At 41.2% G+C, this 17,100-nt stretch overlaps 2 protein-coding genes across 3 annotated transcripts in view; both read left to right on the forward strand.

The window, feature by feature from the left end:
- The window catches only part of LOC110050516 (leucine-rich repeat serine/threonine-protein kinase 1-like), a 32,040-nt gene extending 26,178 nt beyond the window's left edge, over nt 1-5,862 (forward strand). For both annotated transcript variants that reach the window (XM_020756441.2, XM_020756440.2), the window contains exons 24-26: nt 240-383; nt 1,178-1,351; nt 2,167-5,862. In XM_020756441.2, the coding sequence (XP_020612100.2) occupies nt 240-383; nt 1,178-1,351; nt 2,167-3,942 (2,094 nt within the window). In that variant the 3' untranslated portion in view covers nt 3,943-5,862. The remainder of the gene's footprint in view (nt 1-239; nt 384-1,177; nt 1,352-2,166) is intronic.
- A 3,557-nt stretch (nt 5,863-9,419) lies between these two features.
- LOC110050560 (uncharacterized) lies at nt 9,420-15,615 on the forward strand. The gene is made up of 5 exons (XM_020756487.2): nt 9,420-9,556; nt 10,322-10,388; nt 10,646-10,760; nt 11,058-12,623; nt 13,200-15,615. Exons 2-5 carry the CDS (start codon nt 10,386-10,388, stop codon nt 14,129-14,131), a joined length of 2,616 nt encoding a protein of 871 aa, XP_020612146.2. The 5' UTR covers nt 9,420-9,556; nt 10,322-10,385; the 3' UTR covers nt 14,132-15,615.
- Nucleotides 15,616-17,100: the final 1,485 nt, after the last annotated feature.

Below are 17,100 nucleotides of genomic sequence, written 5' to 3' on the forward strand. Positions count from 1 at the left end.
CTACTCATCTCCAAACAGTATTTTGTAATTGTGATGAGAAATTATAGGTACATCAAGACGATATCACTGCTAAGTTGATGAATTCCTTTCCTCTCGTCTCCTGTCTTCCAGACAAGTCACTGACATGGTAATGAGAAATTTGAAGTTAATCATTGTTTTGAAACGACTTTTAGTAACTCTTATTATGTAGGTAAATTCCAGGTGATGGATAAACATAATTAAGTGCCTTGTTTGTTCAGGGGTGCACAGTGGAGGTGTTCGGACGCAGGTCCTGGCGTTTGCCTTCAACTCTGTGGTCCTATATTACTAAGGCCCCAGTTCTGGCACTGTTGACAGAATATGCGCCTTCAGAAGCCGATTCCTTTGAGACGTCAGAACCACAGGTGGGCATTTGTCATTTACTTTTAACGTGGTTTCTTTTCACTGCAATGCTGCTTGTCAACAATGACCATTTCTGAGATGTGGTCGTCGATAATTGTGCTTTTGTTTTTGTGTGAGGTGCGGTCGTCTAGTGGTTCGACACTGATCATTGTGTTGTTCCTGGGCAAGGCACTTTGCTCTCACAGTGCCTCTGCCCGCCCAGGTCACAGTTGCTCGACGGTTGGTGAACGCTATCCACCGAAGAATATAGATCACTTTCCCGTGGATAGATGTTAACAAAGTCAACTACGCGAAAGTGAAATATTCTTGTTATGTGTTATCCTTTCCCTGAAAATGGAGGCAAAGATCTTGTTGTTCAAAGGCTAGCAAACGCTATTCTCTCTCTCTCTCTCTCTCTCTCTCTCTCTCTCTCTCTCTCTCTCTCTCTCTCTCTCTCTCTCTCTCTCTCTCTCTCTCTCTCTCTCTCTCTCTCTCTCTCTCTCTCTCTCTCTCTCTCTCTCTCTCTCTCTCTCTCTCTCTCTCTCGCCCGCCCCCCACTCTTAAAACTCCAAAACAATTATTATCTAGTAGTAAGTGGAATTTGTTTTGTTAGCAATTATCGACTGCGTATTGCACGTTACAATAATTTTTTCTTCCTTGTTTTCTGTATATTCTCCTGTTACCAATATAGACCTTAAACTGTGCGGAGTGCCATTTCCAGGTGTAAAATTATTCGATCATAATAGGAAGAAGCTTAATAAAGAATTACTAATGACTAACTTTAACTTATTGATTGTTCTTGTTCTTTGTATTTCAGAGTGAAACAATAGTTAAAAATGTGTACGCGTCCCTTGCGAATGGTACTCTAGTGGTGTTCACTCCAAAGACGGCCTCCACCGCACGGAGGTGCTCACACAATGATGTCACCTTGGTACAAAAGGAGGAAGACGAGCAGCTGATAAGAGAGAGCGACAAATGGTCCAACCTTCAGGTATGTCACTTATCCTTCATCGTGAAAGGACCCATCACTCAGATGGCGGGTCATGAAATTTTCACCCCAACTATTTCAAGTTTGTCGATTGCAGTCTGTAATCCTAATCTCTCAAAATCTTGTCAAGTCTTGCTGTGTTATCTTTTTTACTCTAATAAGTTTTATTTTGGAGCTTTTGATTGGTTCTTAGGTAGCTTTCTATATCACAAAACACAACTCAATATACCGTTTCATAGTTTATGCTCTCACCATTTTTCACCATGTTTGCGTTATACGTTCTTATGGCTGGTTATCTTTTATGGTTAGTAACGTGTTCACTTACTCATACAATAAGAAACCATTTTAGCAAAGCTAACCGTTATCAAAACGTATTTACTCGCAAAGTAGCAAAAAAGACAGCAACGTAAATCGGTCTTTGTTGTGTAAGATTACATCAGGTTTTTGTCTTAGAAATGGTGAAATCAAGTATAGTTAGGGTCGAGAAGAAATAGCTCTCGAAATCTGAAGATCCCACATTGACTCTTTGCATAGTTTTAATGGAAAACCAAGAAAGGGATGTCACAAAGAACGAGTCCAACGAGAGCAATGTTCGCCTAGAGTGATAGGTACAGTATCAGTGCGACAGTTCTCTTTAATTGTCATTGACTTGAGGTGTCCTACATTAGAGAGCCTTTTGAAAATAAGGCCAAGGTTCGCATTGAGTGAGAACACAAGAGAGTTGGCCTCGAGTGTATAAACTCTAGACTACTCTCGTTTTCTCTCTCCTACACTGTAAGGGGCTCATCAGTAGTGTTATATTATGGTCCATCTTCCAGGTCGTCAATCTTGGCCAACACGGAATGCCCGCTAAAAGCATGGTCCTTGTACGTGACAACAAGGAATTGTGGGTCGGATGCGGTAACAAAATCGTCATAGTCGATACCAGCACGCTGGTGTTACTGGACGAGATTGCTGTGTACCAGACTTCGAGGACACATGTTCGGATCATGGTCACCGATGGCTTGCGAGTGTGGAGTGCTGACAGAAGATCGACGAAGATTTTGCAATGGGCTGTGAGTAGTCGTCAGCTAACGAATATTTTCGACTGCGATTCGGATAGCCCCGTAGGTGTTGTGTTAAGCACAGATGTTAAGGACTCCCGTCGTTTCTCCACTGGGGCGGAAAGTTCTAGGCGCAACCAAGCAGTTAGTGACCCTCCTGGAAATCTTAACCCGTCTTACACGGAGGCCATGTTCAGGGAAGCGATGGCGTCTGAAGGGAACCCCGAAGGCGACGGAAGGGAATCTACGCGCCGAGATGACTCGCTTCCTCGTAAAGTTGCATCATCCTCTAGTATCGATCTTAAGGTTAAAAGAAGCGGCACCTTTGAGAGTTCCGAAGATAGCGATTCGATATCATCAACTCAGAGTCCACCGGTTACAATCCCTGGTTCCAAAGCAAAGTTTTTCAATGAGAAAGAGACGGAGGAAAGCATTTTGTCTCGTTTTCGCTCTCTATCAGCGGAAACCCACTCCAGTGGTGACAGTGGGGTGTCTTCTGTCAGCACGACCAAAAGTAACACAGCGAACCCAAATACGACAACTACTTCGGGTGCAGCTCGGATTGCTGCTGAAGATTCACGAACTGACGAGGATTCTACTTCGGTGACTTCCGGAAACGTTCCGAGCGTCAAGGTGTCCGTTGACCTCAGTGAAAGCATTATTGAGCAGGAGAGAGAATCAAATGTAGGCGCAACTTCGAAGGATAAGACCAGTGATGAGTCATCTGCGGTTCTAGCTGCTGGAAGTGGTCAATCAAGAGGCCAAGAAATACGAGTTACTTTAGACACAGAAGGTAATTCCACCTCGAATTTCGCCGAAGATCGGAACAAAACCCAACAAGATCTCGGTGAAGATAAGTCGAGGAGCCAAACCGGCGAGGCTCATGAAGAAGTTGATGACAGCAAAGACCGCGATCAGGGTGAAAGTGAGTTTGAGCTTGTAGATCGTGAAGAGACTCGTCAAGCCTTCATCGAAGGTAGTAGACGAAGCGCTCATCTGGAAAGCGCAAGTGCGCAACAGTGCGCATCTATGGCGTCTCTCCAATTGTCTTTCAGTTCTCCTTCACGCGCTCCGTCGCTGATGAGTTCAAAGAGACGAAAATCGCAGCGACGGCAGGCAAACGAAGACAACAAATCGCCCCCTTCCAAACCTTGGGCAGCGAGGCCGAGGTTACGCATACTCGCGGGCTCAATAAATCGGGTGACGTCGCTTCTGTTGGTGAATGGCTCGTTGTGGATTGGTCGAGGAGTTGGTGACGTGTTAACAGTGAACGTGAATTCGGCCAATAACGACCTTCCATTAGGTTACGTCTTTGCCCAACTTGAAAGCGACAATCTTCTAGGTTACGAAAATGGTCAAGTGGATGAAATTGTCAACAGCGGCACCAACAAGGTTGTTTGCCTTCGACGACTTGAGCCCACGCGACAGAACGCGGCCAGTGAAGATCGCTTTACGGAGCGTTACCAGATAGTCGTGTGGGAGGCCTGGGGCGACTTGGAATTTAGAAAATTCACGAGGCAGTTGAACGAATTCAACTCTTTAGTTGAGTAATAGTTTTTGTGTGTGATCAAGTTGCTGTTAGTTTGAGTTGAGATCCGGATACATGGAGGGACAGCACTTCCCCTAATTAGACTAAGCTAAATTAACTGGGCTTTTAGAACACGAAGCTTTGGATAACAAAGAGGGTAAACAAAGCTATTGTAGAATCGCCCGATGTGTGATAGACGATTTGAAAGCCGAACATACCTGCTTAGACAAACGTAAGCACGCAAAGACCAAGGGATTAAGTTTAGGTTGTAGAAATGTTTAAACAAGAGTAGGGACGACTCTAAATTTTACGGAGGACATCAAAACAAATCCATCTTTTGAATGTGTGGATTTGTATGTATACATTTCAATCCCCAGCAACCTTACCCATATCTGTTCCTCTATCATTACCTACTATTATCATATGGCTAGCTCTGCAAGTGGGTAATATGGACCAAATCCTGCACTATGATTGGCTACCCAAGTGGACAACAAAGGACCATCTTGCCCGCTCGGGAATACCCACTGCATCTCGCTAGAAAATGGTGTTCTTTATGCTATGTAATGAATCTTAAATTGTTCAAGCTTGGTCGGCAAAGATCGCTCGATATTTCCCTCGTGGTCAATATCTAGCCATCTTGACCTGACGCTTGTTCAATAACCCATACATTTTCTTGCGTATATCTTTATAGCTGAGAAACTACTTGAAGGTTTCCCCCGGCCTTTAAAAATAAATTTCGTATGATCCCCTCGTTTGAATTTGATCAACTAGAAAGTTGCAATTCCCGACTTATAAAAACATTTTACTTGTTATGACATAACTATGCATTCGTTTGTAAAACGTATGTTGTTATTAGAGACTTTCGCTCAACTAATCAATCAGCCAGTTCATGTTTTGTAGATTTTTGTAGATACTAAATACTTTAAACCGTTTCATTTTTAAACTAGATATTTAATATGCAATGAATCTAATTTTGAGAAACTAGTTATAGAGAATTTTCGTAGAAACAGAAAATAAGATACACGTGCAATTTGCGAGATCTTTAGATAAAATACCAAAAAAGAAAACAGTGCTTGTAAAGGGTCACATAAGGACTTTTCTCATAAGTAGTCGATTGGTAGGTTATCCTCATTGGTTTCATTACAGGTCTTATAGTTCTAGTAAGGAGAATTAAGATTTCTCATTGGTGATTTGCCCCGTTTAAGCTTGTATTGTTGAAATAAGATGTTATCGCCCTGAAGATGACATAATGACGAAAACTTAAGGTTTTTGACTAACGTTAGTTTCTACCCGGGTTGGAGTGGGCTCACAAAAGTGATCTTTAAAAGGTCTGTGTTTTTACTCGTTCTTGTGTGTTTGTGGGTGATTATGTTACTTGCAAAAATGATCTTTAAAAGGTGATTGGTTTAGGCACAAAATGATCTTTAAAAGGTGATTGTGTTATATATGATTGTGTTATATACAAATTGATCTTTAAAAGGTCGCTATTTTTAGTCAATTGTGAAGTCACTTAATTTTAGATACAAACTAATCTGGTAAAAGTTCTCGTTAGGTAATTGCGTTACACACAGTCACGCTGTTGTCTGGGGATTCTATAGGTCACGCTATTTTAAATAGCCGTGCATATAAAGGTCTATTTTCAGTCGATTCGTGGGTCACGCTAGTTAAAATGATGTTTAATAGGTGATTTGCACAATGCCGTCATTTGACTACAACTACCAGGTGTCATTTAGCCAAATGACGACGTCCTGCAAGTGTACAATGGAAAAAGCCACTCTCATCGTTAAATGATAAAATACCATAATTTGCTCGATTACGCTATTTTCAAACAAGAAACTTACGATTATGTGATCAAAATAATAAAAAAAAAAACAGCAATTAAGATGAGAACTTCCTCAATATTAAATTGTTTGAATCTTTTCAAAAATAAACTCGTAAGTATGGTTGTGTTTAGTTTTTAGCTCCACAAGTTTATAAACGAACGATAGGATTTTTATACCTAATCGTATTGTTCAGGTATACTTCGCATATCAGACGAGTTTTTTCGAGCCATGGGTTTAATTTTAGCGAGTTTGGCTGAGCCAGAATACCCATGGTGAAACCAAACGAGTGAGATATTCCGCTGAACTGCACCAAAAGGTAACATGCGGTATTAATCGTAGCAAAACTCGGCCAAAATTCCGTCAATATGCGGTCAATGATTTTATATCGAGGGATATCAAGGATGTCCCCCGAACCACCCTCTCCCCGCCCCCTTCTAAAAAATCACCGGTAGAAACTTCTGACAAGAAATTACTTATTCGTTTTCCCAATGTGAACGTTCCAAATGGATATCACTCAAGTTCAAGGCTTTTTGGCTTTAAACAGGAATGCAAGTTTTTGGGAAAACGTCAAACGGAAATACATTCATCCCGAACGAAAATTCCCAGTCGCGTGATAGGAGTGTATGCACGTGCGTGACGTGCGACACGGAGTCACGCGCGTGTTTGATTTTAAAGCGTAACCTGGAAGTACACGTGGCTTCAAATACTGGCATTTCAGACGTCCAGTGTTAGTTTGCTTCCTCAACTTGTTTACTACTGATAAAACTTTGCACTTGTTTATTTTTTTCGACTTCTCGATAGTCAGCCGCTCAAAACAGACACAAAAGGTTTGATCCCGCAAAGCCGAAGAATAAACGTACTTTATCTCCATCTGATACGAATTACCCTCTCGAGCAACCCTAAATCGAGAATAGGCTGATTTAGCAAGAGAACGGGAACGTCACTTGACGACGGCGCGCGCAGTACAAATACCCAAATATGGTCAAATTAGAACAGAATCCAGGTTATTTCGCGCGCCCTGCAGTCGTCATCTGACGTTCCCGTCCTGTTGCTAAATCAGCCTAATATGTATTCGATACCGCTTTTACTGGGTAAACTGTCTAGATGTGAGGGACATTAATTCCGTGGAATTTTCGGATATGATGGACAGTTGAGGCACTGCAGGGATAATTTTAGCTTAACGCTAGGTTATTTCCAATGTCAGTAGAAGTGATTTTACAGCAAGTTGTCAGGAAACAAAATCAATGCTGAACAAAATTTGACTAAAATTTAAAACTGCATATAATTGGTTTGTAACTGGTGGTGAGGGCAAGAAGATATAAGAGAAATTAGATGTTGTACAAACGTTTTCTCGAGTATTTTGTTTTTCTGAAGATGTTTCTTGGACTCATAAGCAGCGATAAAATACAATATCTTTAATTGTATTACAGAAAACCGTAAACAGCCACTCGCAACCTTTAAATTCTTCTGTCAAAACAAGCTTTGTAATTTTTGTATTTAAAAACCCAGTGTGACATTATTTTAGAAGGGTTGTTGACTGGTAGTAACATAAAATGCAGAATTGAAAAAACAGTCGGGATGGTGTATGAAAAGAAATGAAATGTTTGCTGATGATTGTCCTTACACAATGCTCTGTTCCATAACACTGCTTATTACAGCACAGTCTTTGGCAAGCAGTTTAAGTGTGAAATTTAAGCCACTTCAGGGCTTTTTTGTTGGTGTTGCGTTTTTTTTCATTTTTTTTTCCAGTGGCGTAGCCAGGATTATTCAAAGGGGGGTGGGGGGGGGGGGGGAATCACATCGTATCAAAGTGAGGGTTCTGACCAGCTTGTCATGTCGTTTTCGCCACCTGTTGTAGGTTGTTTGCTTAAAAAAGGCTTACAAAGGGGGGGGGGGGATCACTTGCACCCCAGAACCTCCCCCTAGCTACGCCCCTGTTTTTAATTTTGCTTTCTTCCCTATCAGTAAGACAGCGTCATTTGAGTGATGCGTTTCTGTGATACTGTAAGACAAAGATTATATCGGTTGTCTCCCTTAAAGCATGCTTTTTCTTTTCTTTCTCTTTTTTTTTTTCCAGAAGTACATATTTTCTTTGTGTTCCATTGTATTTGCTTTCTAGAGCGAACTTGAGATAATTGATTCTAGTTTGCTACCCATGATCCCGTTTCCAAAGATAGCTGTGACAATCTGAACCATGACTCGACAAAAAAGCAGCTCTTGAAACCTTTCCCTGCGAGCTTTAAGCTTCTTTGTAATAGTGCATAAATAGCTTGTCGTGTCTATTATATACACATATAAAAAAAGATTAGATAAGGCGAATTTTATCTCAGCACGTAGTACATCTATTGTTGGCTAGATTTATCCAAAAAAAAAAATCAAAACGAAACAAAACAAAAGACTTTCATTCTTGAAACTTTTACCCCAGAATCACAAATCTGCTGAATACAGAGTTAATTCCATATTTCTAGCGCTGATTGTTCCTTTTCAGCTCGTAGGAAAACATTGTTAGTGTGAGTAGAGGTAAACGCACGTTTTGTTTCACATTTTTTCTTAGCAAAGCTGCCCTTTATGACCTCTCACAGATGGAAAAAAACGGTTTCTGTGTAGGCAAACCACAGGCAATCACGAAACGAAGAAAATATAATTTTTCAATTGTTTGATGCAGTCTTGTTCCTTGACAAGTAAAATTGATCTGCGTAGAATGTCAGACTTGTGAGAGAATTCCAAAACACCTGTAAAAAGTAAAGTTACAAATTCATTCCGGAAACGTGGGTCATTGGATTGTCTGACAGGTTGGTCGCTTGGTCGCGTGGCGTGACCATGTCAATCAAAGATGAAGCAATTGAATGGTCTCTGGAAATAACCAATAGCTTTGTCTCAATGCTTACGCGACGAAAATATCACAACCTAATTCAGCAGCATGTTTTTGACGTGAAAGCTTCGGGAATGAGATAATCTTGCTATTGTTTTTCGTATTCTCTGGACACGCACGGGGGTAGTTGTTATTAGACGGCAATTCAGACGGGAATTTTACATAAGGATGTCCAAATAAAAAGACCGATATGAAGCTATTTTAGCGGGGGAGGTGAGAGGAGCTGTCTGTTCTGTTAAATCAAAAATTCTACACTTTGGGAGTACTTCGATTGACAAACCTTTCTTCTCTTGTCGTTGTCGCTTTTCCGTTCGAAGTATCTAAACCAAAATGTGAGTAGTTCCTCAAATAAAAGAAATTTATGTTTTTTTCTTCGATCTTTCACCCAAAGGTGGCGGTTAATTCCATGTCTCGGTTTTTTTCCGCAAAAAAATCTAACATGGTGATCAAAATGTTAACTCTCATTATCAACCTTCATACATTTCTTTTAATTTGTAGTTCTAAGAATTTGTTAGTACATCAGGAACACATCCACAAGCAGATTATTTTGTTAATTCTTGTTTCTACCCTGCTTGATAATAAACTGATGTTGTAAAGAGAAAGAACTAGTTGATCACTGTCAGCGCCCAGCCCAATCCTCTAACCCGACCCCACCCCCAGTCATATCAAACTTAGCATAAAGTGCGATTGTTCGCTGACTAAAGAATCAACAAGTCTAGCCAACTTCCATTATCGATAAATAGGACTCTTGAGTTGATAAGATTGTCTTTGGTTTCTAAAGACCTGAAGTTAACTTCTAATTATCTCCCTCACTGACACCGGGCACGTATTGCAATCTGATCACGTTGTTTACCAGGTATAAATAAGTGCGCTTTCCTCGAAATTTTACTGTTGAAACGATCTTCGTTCAACAAAGGTCATCTTCTCGGACCAGCAACAACGGTAAGTGAAATTAATTACACAGCTTTATTTGCATCAAACTTCATATATTTTCATCGAACGGAAATGGAGATTACATTTTTTTAATTCGTTAGTGTGTCTTTAAAATGGAAATTTTGATCATAATTAAAAAAAACTCGTTCAGGCTTAGAATCCTAAACAAACGAAAATTCTTCGATAAATTGATAAGTAAAATTCACAGTTTCGTAGAATTCCGTTTCAAGATCTTTCTGTTTTAAAAAAATTCTCGGTAGTAAAGGTTTTGCACAGATCTTAGTTGCCACACCCCACGCAAATTAAACAACCAGGCAACACTGATTTTCAGCCTCCGAGAAAGTTGTCCCTCCGCAAATCTTAAGAAAAGAAACATTTTCGATGGGCTTTTTCGTTATGCAGTAGCAGAAGGAATTTGATTTTTTTTCCAAGCCTTAGAGCAAGGGAGTTGGAACGATGTGGCTCAAAATTGATTCCATTGAATACTCAAAGCTTGCGTGAAACAACGCCCCCGAAAATATATAATTTGTAGTGAAAATACATAATTTTTGTCTTTCATCTTAATCATCTAAATTCTTGTTAAAAGTTTTGTCCTGACGATTCCAGTGAATATTTTTTAGCAATGCAAATTAATATTTTGATTGACCCCTCGCGGGCAGTCTGTAAGTAGTTCTTATCGCTTAAAATATATATTGCTAACTTGCAATCTCCGCAAGATAATAAAAAGAATGTTGCTCTTTATTTAGTCACGCGTTTGGGGGTGTGTCCTTTCAGGTCTCCTCGCCTTGAGTGATTTGCGTCGACAAGCTTTCAAACTCGCTTTGCTGCTCTGCATCTTATGGTAAGTAACCACAAAAGGTTAATTTCATTCCGACACTGCTTTGTTTATGCATTTTAGCGCCTCTCTCGTCCAGAATATTCATTGTGCCACCAAAATTAGCGAAGGATTATTTCTCGCGAGTAATCAGATAAACGGGGTGAGCTTTTGACCCTAAGTGAAGCAGTAATGGTTGCACAATCTTTGAATTTGAAATATAAGCTCTAAAATTAACATCTAAAAAGATCGAAAATTTTGATGTACATCTGTTTTGTTCTTAGATCAATATGTCGAGGCTATTTTCAGTGGCCGTGCTTCTCCTGCTTGCTTGGTACGTGACATCAACATCAGTGACAGACCCTCATGGCAGTGATCCGAAAACATGCGAAATAGCAAGTGAGTACATGTCTCTATTATTAAAATTCATTTACTACTACCTTGTTCGCTTGTTCCCTTTTACCCTTGCTGCCTTGTTCTATTGCTGCCTTGATTCTTTTTTCCCTTGTTACCTTGTTCCCTTGCTGCCTTCTTGCCTTGTTCCCGTGTACCTACGTTCCCATGTTCCCATGTTCCCATGTTCCCATGTTCCCGTGTTCCCATGTTCTCTTGTCCCCTAAAAAATAAACTTTTCATTCATCGTGTCTCGACAATGAATATAATTATGTAACTGTTTTATTGTACTTAATTTTGCAGCGTGTGGTGAGAAGAAAGTAGTTCGTCCTCTGAGTACATTTTTCTCAAGAGTTCCTTACAACCTTCTAGAGTTCTTGAAACGGCAAGTCCCAAACGTTGCCCCACAGAGTCGTGCAGAATTGGAATTCAGTGCTCTCTGGCTTCTTGATGAAGAATTAAAGGACGTGAAGACCACTGACTTCAAGTACATCCCTGAAGGACCCAAAGGACCATCGACTCCACTTCTTGACGTCAACCTTATTGTCAGCCCGATATCGGAAAAGACGCAAAACTACATTGTGGCCCGTTCAATGGACGCCAGACACCCCCCAGAATTTTTCATCCACAAACAGATTACACTCAACGGTGCTTTACGTTCTTACAAGCAGGGCAAGGCCATGCTGATGTACTCACGCTTGCACCCAACTCATCAAGGTGTTTTGCAGATTTGTCACATAAAAGAAGTGTTGAAGTTACCAGTTATGGTGGTCTTCTCTATCCTTAGAAGAAACGTGGAAGAAAAGAGGCACCTGACGCATCTGGCGCACTGTGGAATTAAGGCGATCCAGCTTCCACCCAGACTACCCATAACCAAACCTCCAGAAGTGAAAGAAATCAAACCGATGCCCAACATCGACTACATCTTCCATGGCTACAACTTCCTCCATGGAAACCCTGTTGTTGACCCACAAGTAGGACGCGACCCTGGAGTCTCTCGTATGCCGATCTTTCAGGCCACCTTCGACCGAGGCTTGACAACGCCTGATCAAAGGTACTTGATTCCAGATGGCATGTCCTTTCTGAAGGCGGTTAACTGCAGAATTGACTTCAACTCAGCCCAGGATCGAAGCGAGAAAGCTTACATCAAATCCTTAGCTAATACAGTTGGAGCTGGAGCTTCTTTTCTGGGATTTGGCTTTAAAGCAAGCACAAAGATGCAAGAGAAGACCGCAGAACTGAGGAAAGTTAGTTACTCGTACGTGATCACTGAAGCTGTTTGTAGTGTTTACACTGGCGCCGTCTTCATGGATTTGCCTCCTAAACCCTCGGATGAGTTTGTAGCGTCACTGAAGAAGTGCGAGAAGGACCTATCAGAGGACTCTTTTAGAAGTCTGATTGACAACTTTGGTACCCACTTCTTAACGGATGTCGTCATGGGATCTAAATATGGCGAGGAAAGCAAAATAGCCACTGACGAGTACGAGAAGATGGTGTCCGAGGGTCTTCACGTGGGAACGGCTGCTGGGTACTCTGGCAGATTTTCCGCAGGCGTGACAACTGAGACTGCTTCAGAGAAACAGCAAAGGGAAAGATTCGAGTCAGCCCGTACAAGTAAGACCAGCTACTCATATGGCTCTAATATTCCTTCGAACGGTAGTGCCACCGCCTGGGCCTCGAAGAGCTCTGATGATCCCATGCCAATCAATATGGACATCACAGCATTATCAGAACTCATGACTGAAGAATTCCTTGGTGATACCGGCATCGACTACGAAAAATTGAGGAAGCCTCTGATAGACTACTTGACCCAGTACTGTTCAAAGCTTGTAGATGAGGGAAAAGCAAAAGATTGCATGCCACCGACAGGTATTTTATTATTATTTTATGGTCAAAATTGCGCGTCATGTTTGCAAGCATCTCTAGCTATGGACACATTTCCATTCAAACGCATTTGACCCTTCAGTCGTATTACTGCATTTGTTTACTGGTTCCCAGTACATTTCTTTTATTGTATTTTCAACCATTTGGTGGCGAACGCATCAGGACTTCCCCAGCATGTGTCTGTTTGAGAATGTATTCGAATGTACATAATGGAAAAGTAGGGGTAAAGAATGAATGTCAGTTGATTCTTGTGCATAGACGTCTACAAGTCATGATGCAACCAGACGGGAAGATGTTAGGAAAGCAAAGGAACCATACCTTACCTACACGTATATCAATTAGGACATCTATACACTGTATATGCGCCTACAATAGCCAGAGTACTCACAGAACATAAATTCATCGATTCAAACAGGACGAATAGTTCCGGGTTATGGGCACCAGTTTGTCACCACTTTAAAATATAGCGGACGTTACCTGTTTTATGGACCATTTACCGCTTCAGTTTCATTTCAATTTTTATTTGTTATTAAGTGTTTGATACTTTTTCTCCATTGTTAGAATTTACCACTAACGGTCCAGGTCTGACCACGTTGCTTACAACCGGCAGTCAAGTCATCGGAATTGATATGATTGACCAAAACACCATGGCGCTGGTCTATGGTAAGAGAAGCTGGACACTTTCCATTCGATCGCTCTCCGAAGAACTGGCCTCCAAGCAGCTGATCGACAAAGACATGGCCTATGGTATGGTGCTCTGTCGAGGAAGTCGCCGTCTGGGTGTTCTCATCTCTGACAGGGAGACCTACGCCCGCATCGAAATGTACGAAATCAGTGGCGACGGTAAGACCATAACCAAAGATAGAGACGAAGACCTCCTTAGCATCGGAATGACACAGAAAGACATCAGCGATTTGTACTTTAACAGGCTTACCTACTATGCTGACGTGAACGGGTTTTTGTTGGCGAGGCAAGTAGATTGGGTCGAGCTGTGGAAGATCGATAGCATTTGCATCCCCAATGCACAAGTAACAGCCAGACGGATACTGAACTTGCAACCTGCCTGGGCAAACTACCTGAAAACAGCAGTCCACCTGAGTGACAACTTTTTTGCCATCTCATTTGACGCTAAAACGGCCAGTACTCTCAAGGTCGTGGAAGTGTTTAGCGAGAGTAGCTACAACGACAGCATTGCCGACTTCAGATGGACCATGCCCCTGGCCTGCGGCGCCTTGTTCAAAGATGACAAAAATGCGCTGATAGCTTTGGGAACGCAGATTCAGCCTGGCGTGGGAACCGACATGATGTCGGCATTCCATTGGCTGAGAAACGAGAAGAGGCTGGAGTTCGGATCACACCTGCTGACCGATAACTTCCTGCAAGATGGGTCGGAGCTTGGCGTCCTCTCCGTGTACGGTGACATGGTGTACTTTGCAGAGGAAGGCTATGACGATACTGGAAAGGTCCTGAAGTACCAGTTTAGGTACGAGTAACGCAGGTACCCACGCATGGCTGTCGATGGAACACAAACACTGATTACAACGAACATTGATTTTGCATTAGGTACTAAGCATTTGATTCTTGAATAGGGTGGTTTTCAGGATACTATTCCGAAGAAAATTTTCTTTTATGTGTTTTGTTCAGTTTTCTGATTCAAGCCAGAGAAGAAGGCCATTTTAAGGGCCAGTCAGCTTGAGGTCGCTTGTTGCCGTCATTTCAAGTTTCGCCTTTTTTTCTGTTAAAAGGGGCCTCGTTAGCTACACCTTTGTTTTTGTTTACAAGCGAGAGTTTGGCTATTATATTTTATTCGGAGCATGTCGAAACGAAAGAAATCACTGCGAATCAAGTTGAGATAATTAAACATACTTTCAGGAAAACAACTTGCGGTAAAGCAATAAGATGTCGCTTCACCATGCAATGTCAATAACATCGATGGCATCGAAAATGGCGGGGACTGACTTAGGTTCTTTCGGGCTCAATGATTTAATTCGTTTCCTTTACAAGAACGTCTTTAGAAAACCACTCTAAGGAATTTATTGGGTGAATATCTTTGATCATTTCGCAAAGAACCGTATCGAAAATGCCCGTAAAATGAAGAATTCCTGTTTTACTAAGATATCTCCAGAGGCGGTTCTAGGGGAGGGGCCTGGTGGCCCGTCCCCCGCTCCCTTATTTTGGGTAAAAAGAATCACAGAAGGAAGAAAAGCCGGCAGGGCAAGCAAAAGACCCCCACCCCCACCCCCCCCCCCCCCCTTAGCTCAAGGTCTGGATCCGCCACTGATCTCTTTCTTGTGGTCACTGAAAATTCTTTGTGATAATTCAAAAGCACAGTCTTTCCTAAGGGCATAAGCCAGTAATTCTCTGATTTTATAACAAGTTTTTGTTCTGTTCTTGGGTAGTTTTGAAATTCGTTGTTTTTGCTCAGATGCCTGTCGATGGATTGCATTGTTCGGCGTTTTATTTTTTACTAGCTATGTGTGGTATAAGACGAGGTCTTCACAGATCGACATTGTAGTACATTTTGTCTGTTTGATAAAGTGCTCCCACATACATAGTAAAGGCCATGGTAGTACTTATTTTCTGGGTTGCATCCAAAGCAGTTTCCTTAGGACAAGAAACGGTTCAGTTTTAAGCCAGTCACGGTTAAAGGGCTCAGATCTGGATCTTGATAATACACTGGTTCAAAATAGCTTGAACGACTTAGGGTTCGGCCGGTCGTTTTAAAACGTCCTGTATTACACACAACGTTTCAAAACGTTTGCGAGACGTAGGCTACTGCTGCTTATAGGGAAGGCCCCGGTCTTTGTCCTATCTTTTATTTTCTAAAGGATGTAGTGGGAAACATCATAGGGGGAAAGTTCATAGATTTTTTTGTTGATGATATTAAAAGACTGTGCGAAAAATTATGTTTCCTAGCCACAAGTGAAGTCAAGAATCAAAATAGACTTAAGCTTTGAATAAACACTTGATGAATGGCTTTTATGTTTGTGTCATGCTCGCTTTAAATAAGTGAAGAAGGTTGTTATGCTGGTTCTTCGTGACTGAAACCTGTTTCACTTAAGTTTCAGTAAAGTTTCTTTTACTAAAGAGAAAATTCAAAAGCTAAGAGTAGGATCACTGACAATCGCTTGCTCGGGGCAATGATTACTTACTACATTACTACAGTTTTCTCCAAGTTCACCCCCAACTTTCTGTCTTCGTTGAAACCTTTTAAAACTGCGCGGAGCCGGGAAAAATGGTCACAAAGCTCACTTGTCTTTAAATACATAGATATTATCCTTGCATGACAGTGAGAAGGCAGGGGGAGACAGGGGAGGGATGAGCTAAGGGTCAAGGAGCCAATGGGTGCCTTGTCACGAAAACCGTTACATGTGATAAGAACCTTTAAATTTTTCTTGTCAAATGTTCTTCAACATTTCTAAGCTAATGTTACAGAACGCTTGCGAGTGAAAATGGGCGGAAAGTATAGCGAAGTTTACAAAAAATGAATTGTTAATAGCTAATGCTGTCCCATGAAAAGAAAAGAAATGTTTTGTTTTTGGTTTGTTTTTCGTTTCTGCTTGTTTTGCATTACACGATGAGTAACGCTGCTAGTGTCTACTCAAGATTGCACCCAATAACAGTTAGCGCAAAACACAAGTGAAAGTTAGCATGCAAGTTGATTATCACGGAAGGAAATGCCGAATTTTGTATCTTGGATATCAAAACTTGGAGTACTAAGTTCTTAAAATTATTGATGGGGCGAGAGTCTTACAGTGAAGTGAAGAAGTGTCTCAATCCAGCTTTTTTTTTCTTTTTTTTTTTGGAGCAGACAAAGCATTTTCAAGCAACTTTTTACAAGTCTTCCGTTTAACGCTGAACGTGAAAGTGACACAAGTAATTGGAAATAGATTGATGCGGGATACAATCAATACAGTGAAAATTTATTTTGTTAGAGAAAGTATAAAAGGAAACGTTAGATGTCATCCCAAACGAGGACGTTTCTACTTATAATCTAACCTCCAAACGTTCACCAATGTTTCTATTTAGCAATTAGACTATGACCCGGCTCGTGATTTCTATCAGGGAGCGAGTAATCTAATTGTTTTGGTGTAAATCTACTAGTCGTTCAAAACTTTCGCTAAGTCCTCTTCACAGACACTTCGGCCGTTATTAGGTATTAAGTATTTTTAGCCGACGAATGTTTTACCGTGGATAAATGAAGATTATCTATCTATCTAGCCATTTTGTTAACAACCGCACACTGCTAGGCTACTCACTATCTACAACAAAACACATAGTGAGCAGGGCAGCCAATAACAGAACAGCATTCGAAATAGAACGCTAGTACATCTAGCCTCGTTTCCATTAAAACATGGAGAAAATGGTTTCCTTTTTTTCCAGAAAACACCGTAGAAAGAAAGAAAGAAAAAAAAGGAGATAAAAGAAAAAAAGGATGAGACGAAGGTTCGAATTGGAAATT

Source organism: Orbicella faveolata, unplaced genomic scaffold, assembly GCF_042242905.1.
Source record: "Orbicella faveolata isolate gen_17 unplaced genomic scaffold, um_ofav_v1 contig_26, whole genome shotgun sequence".
In the NCBI taxonomy this organism is placed as follows: domain Eukaryota; kingdom Metazoa; phylum Cnidaria; class Anthozoa; order Scleractinia; family Merulinidae; genus Orbicella; species Orbicella faveolata.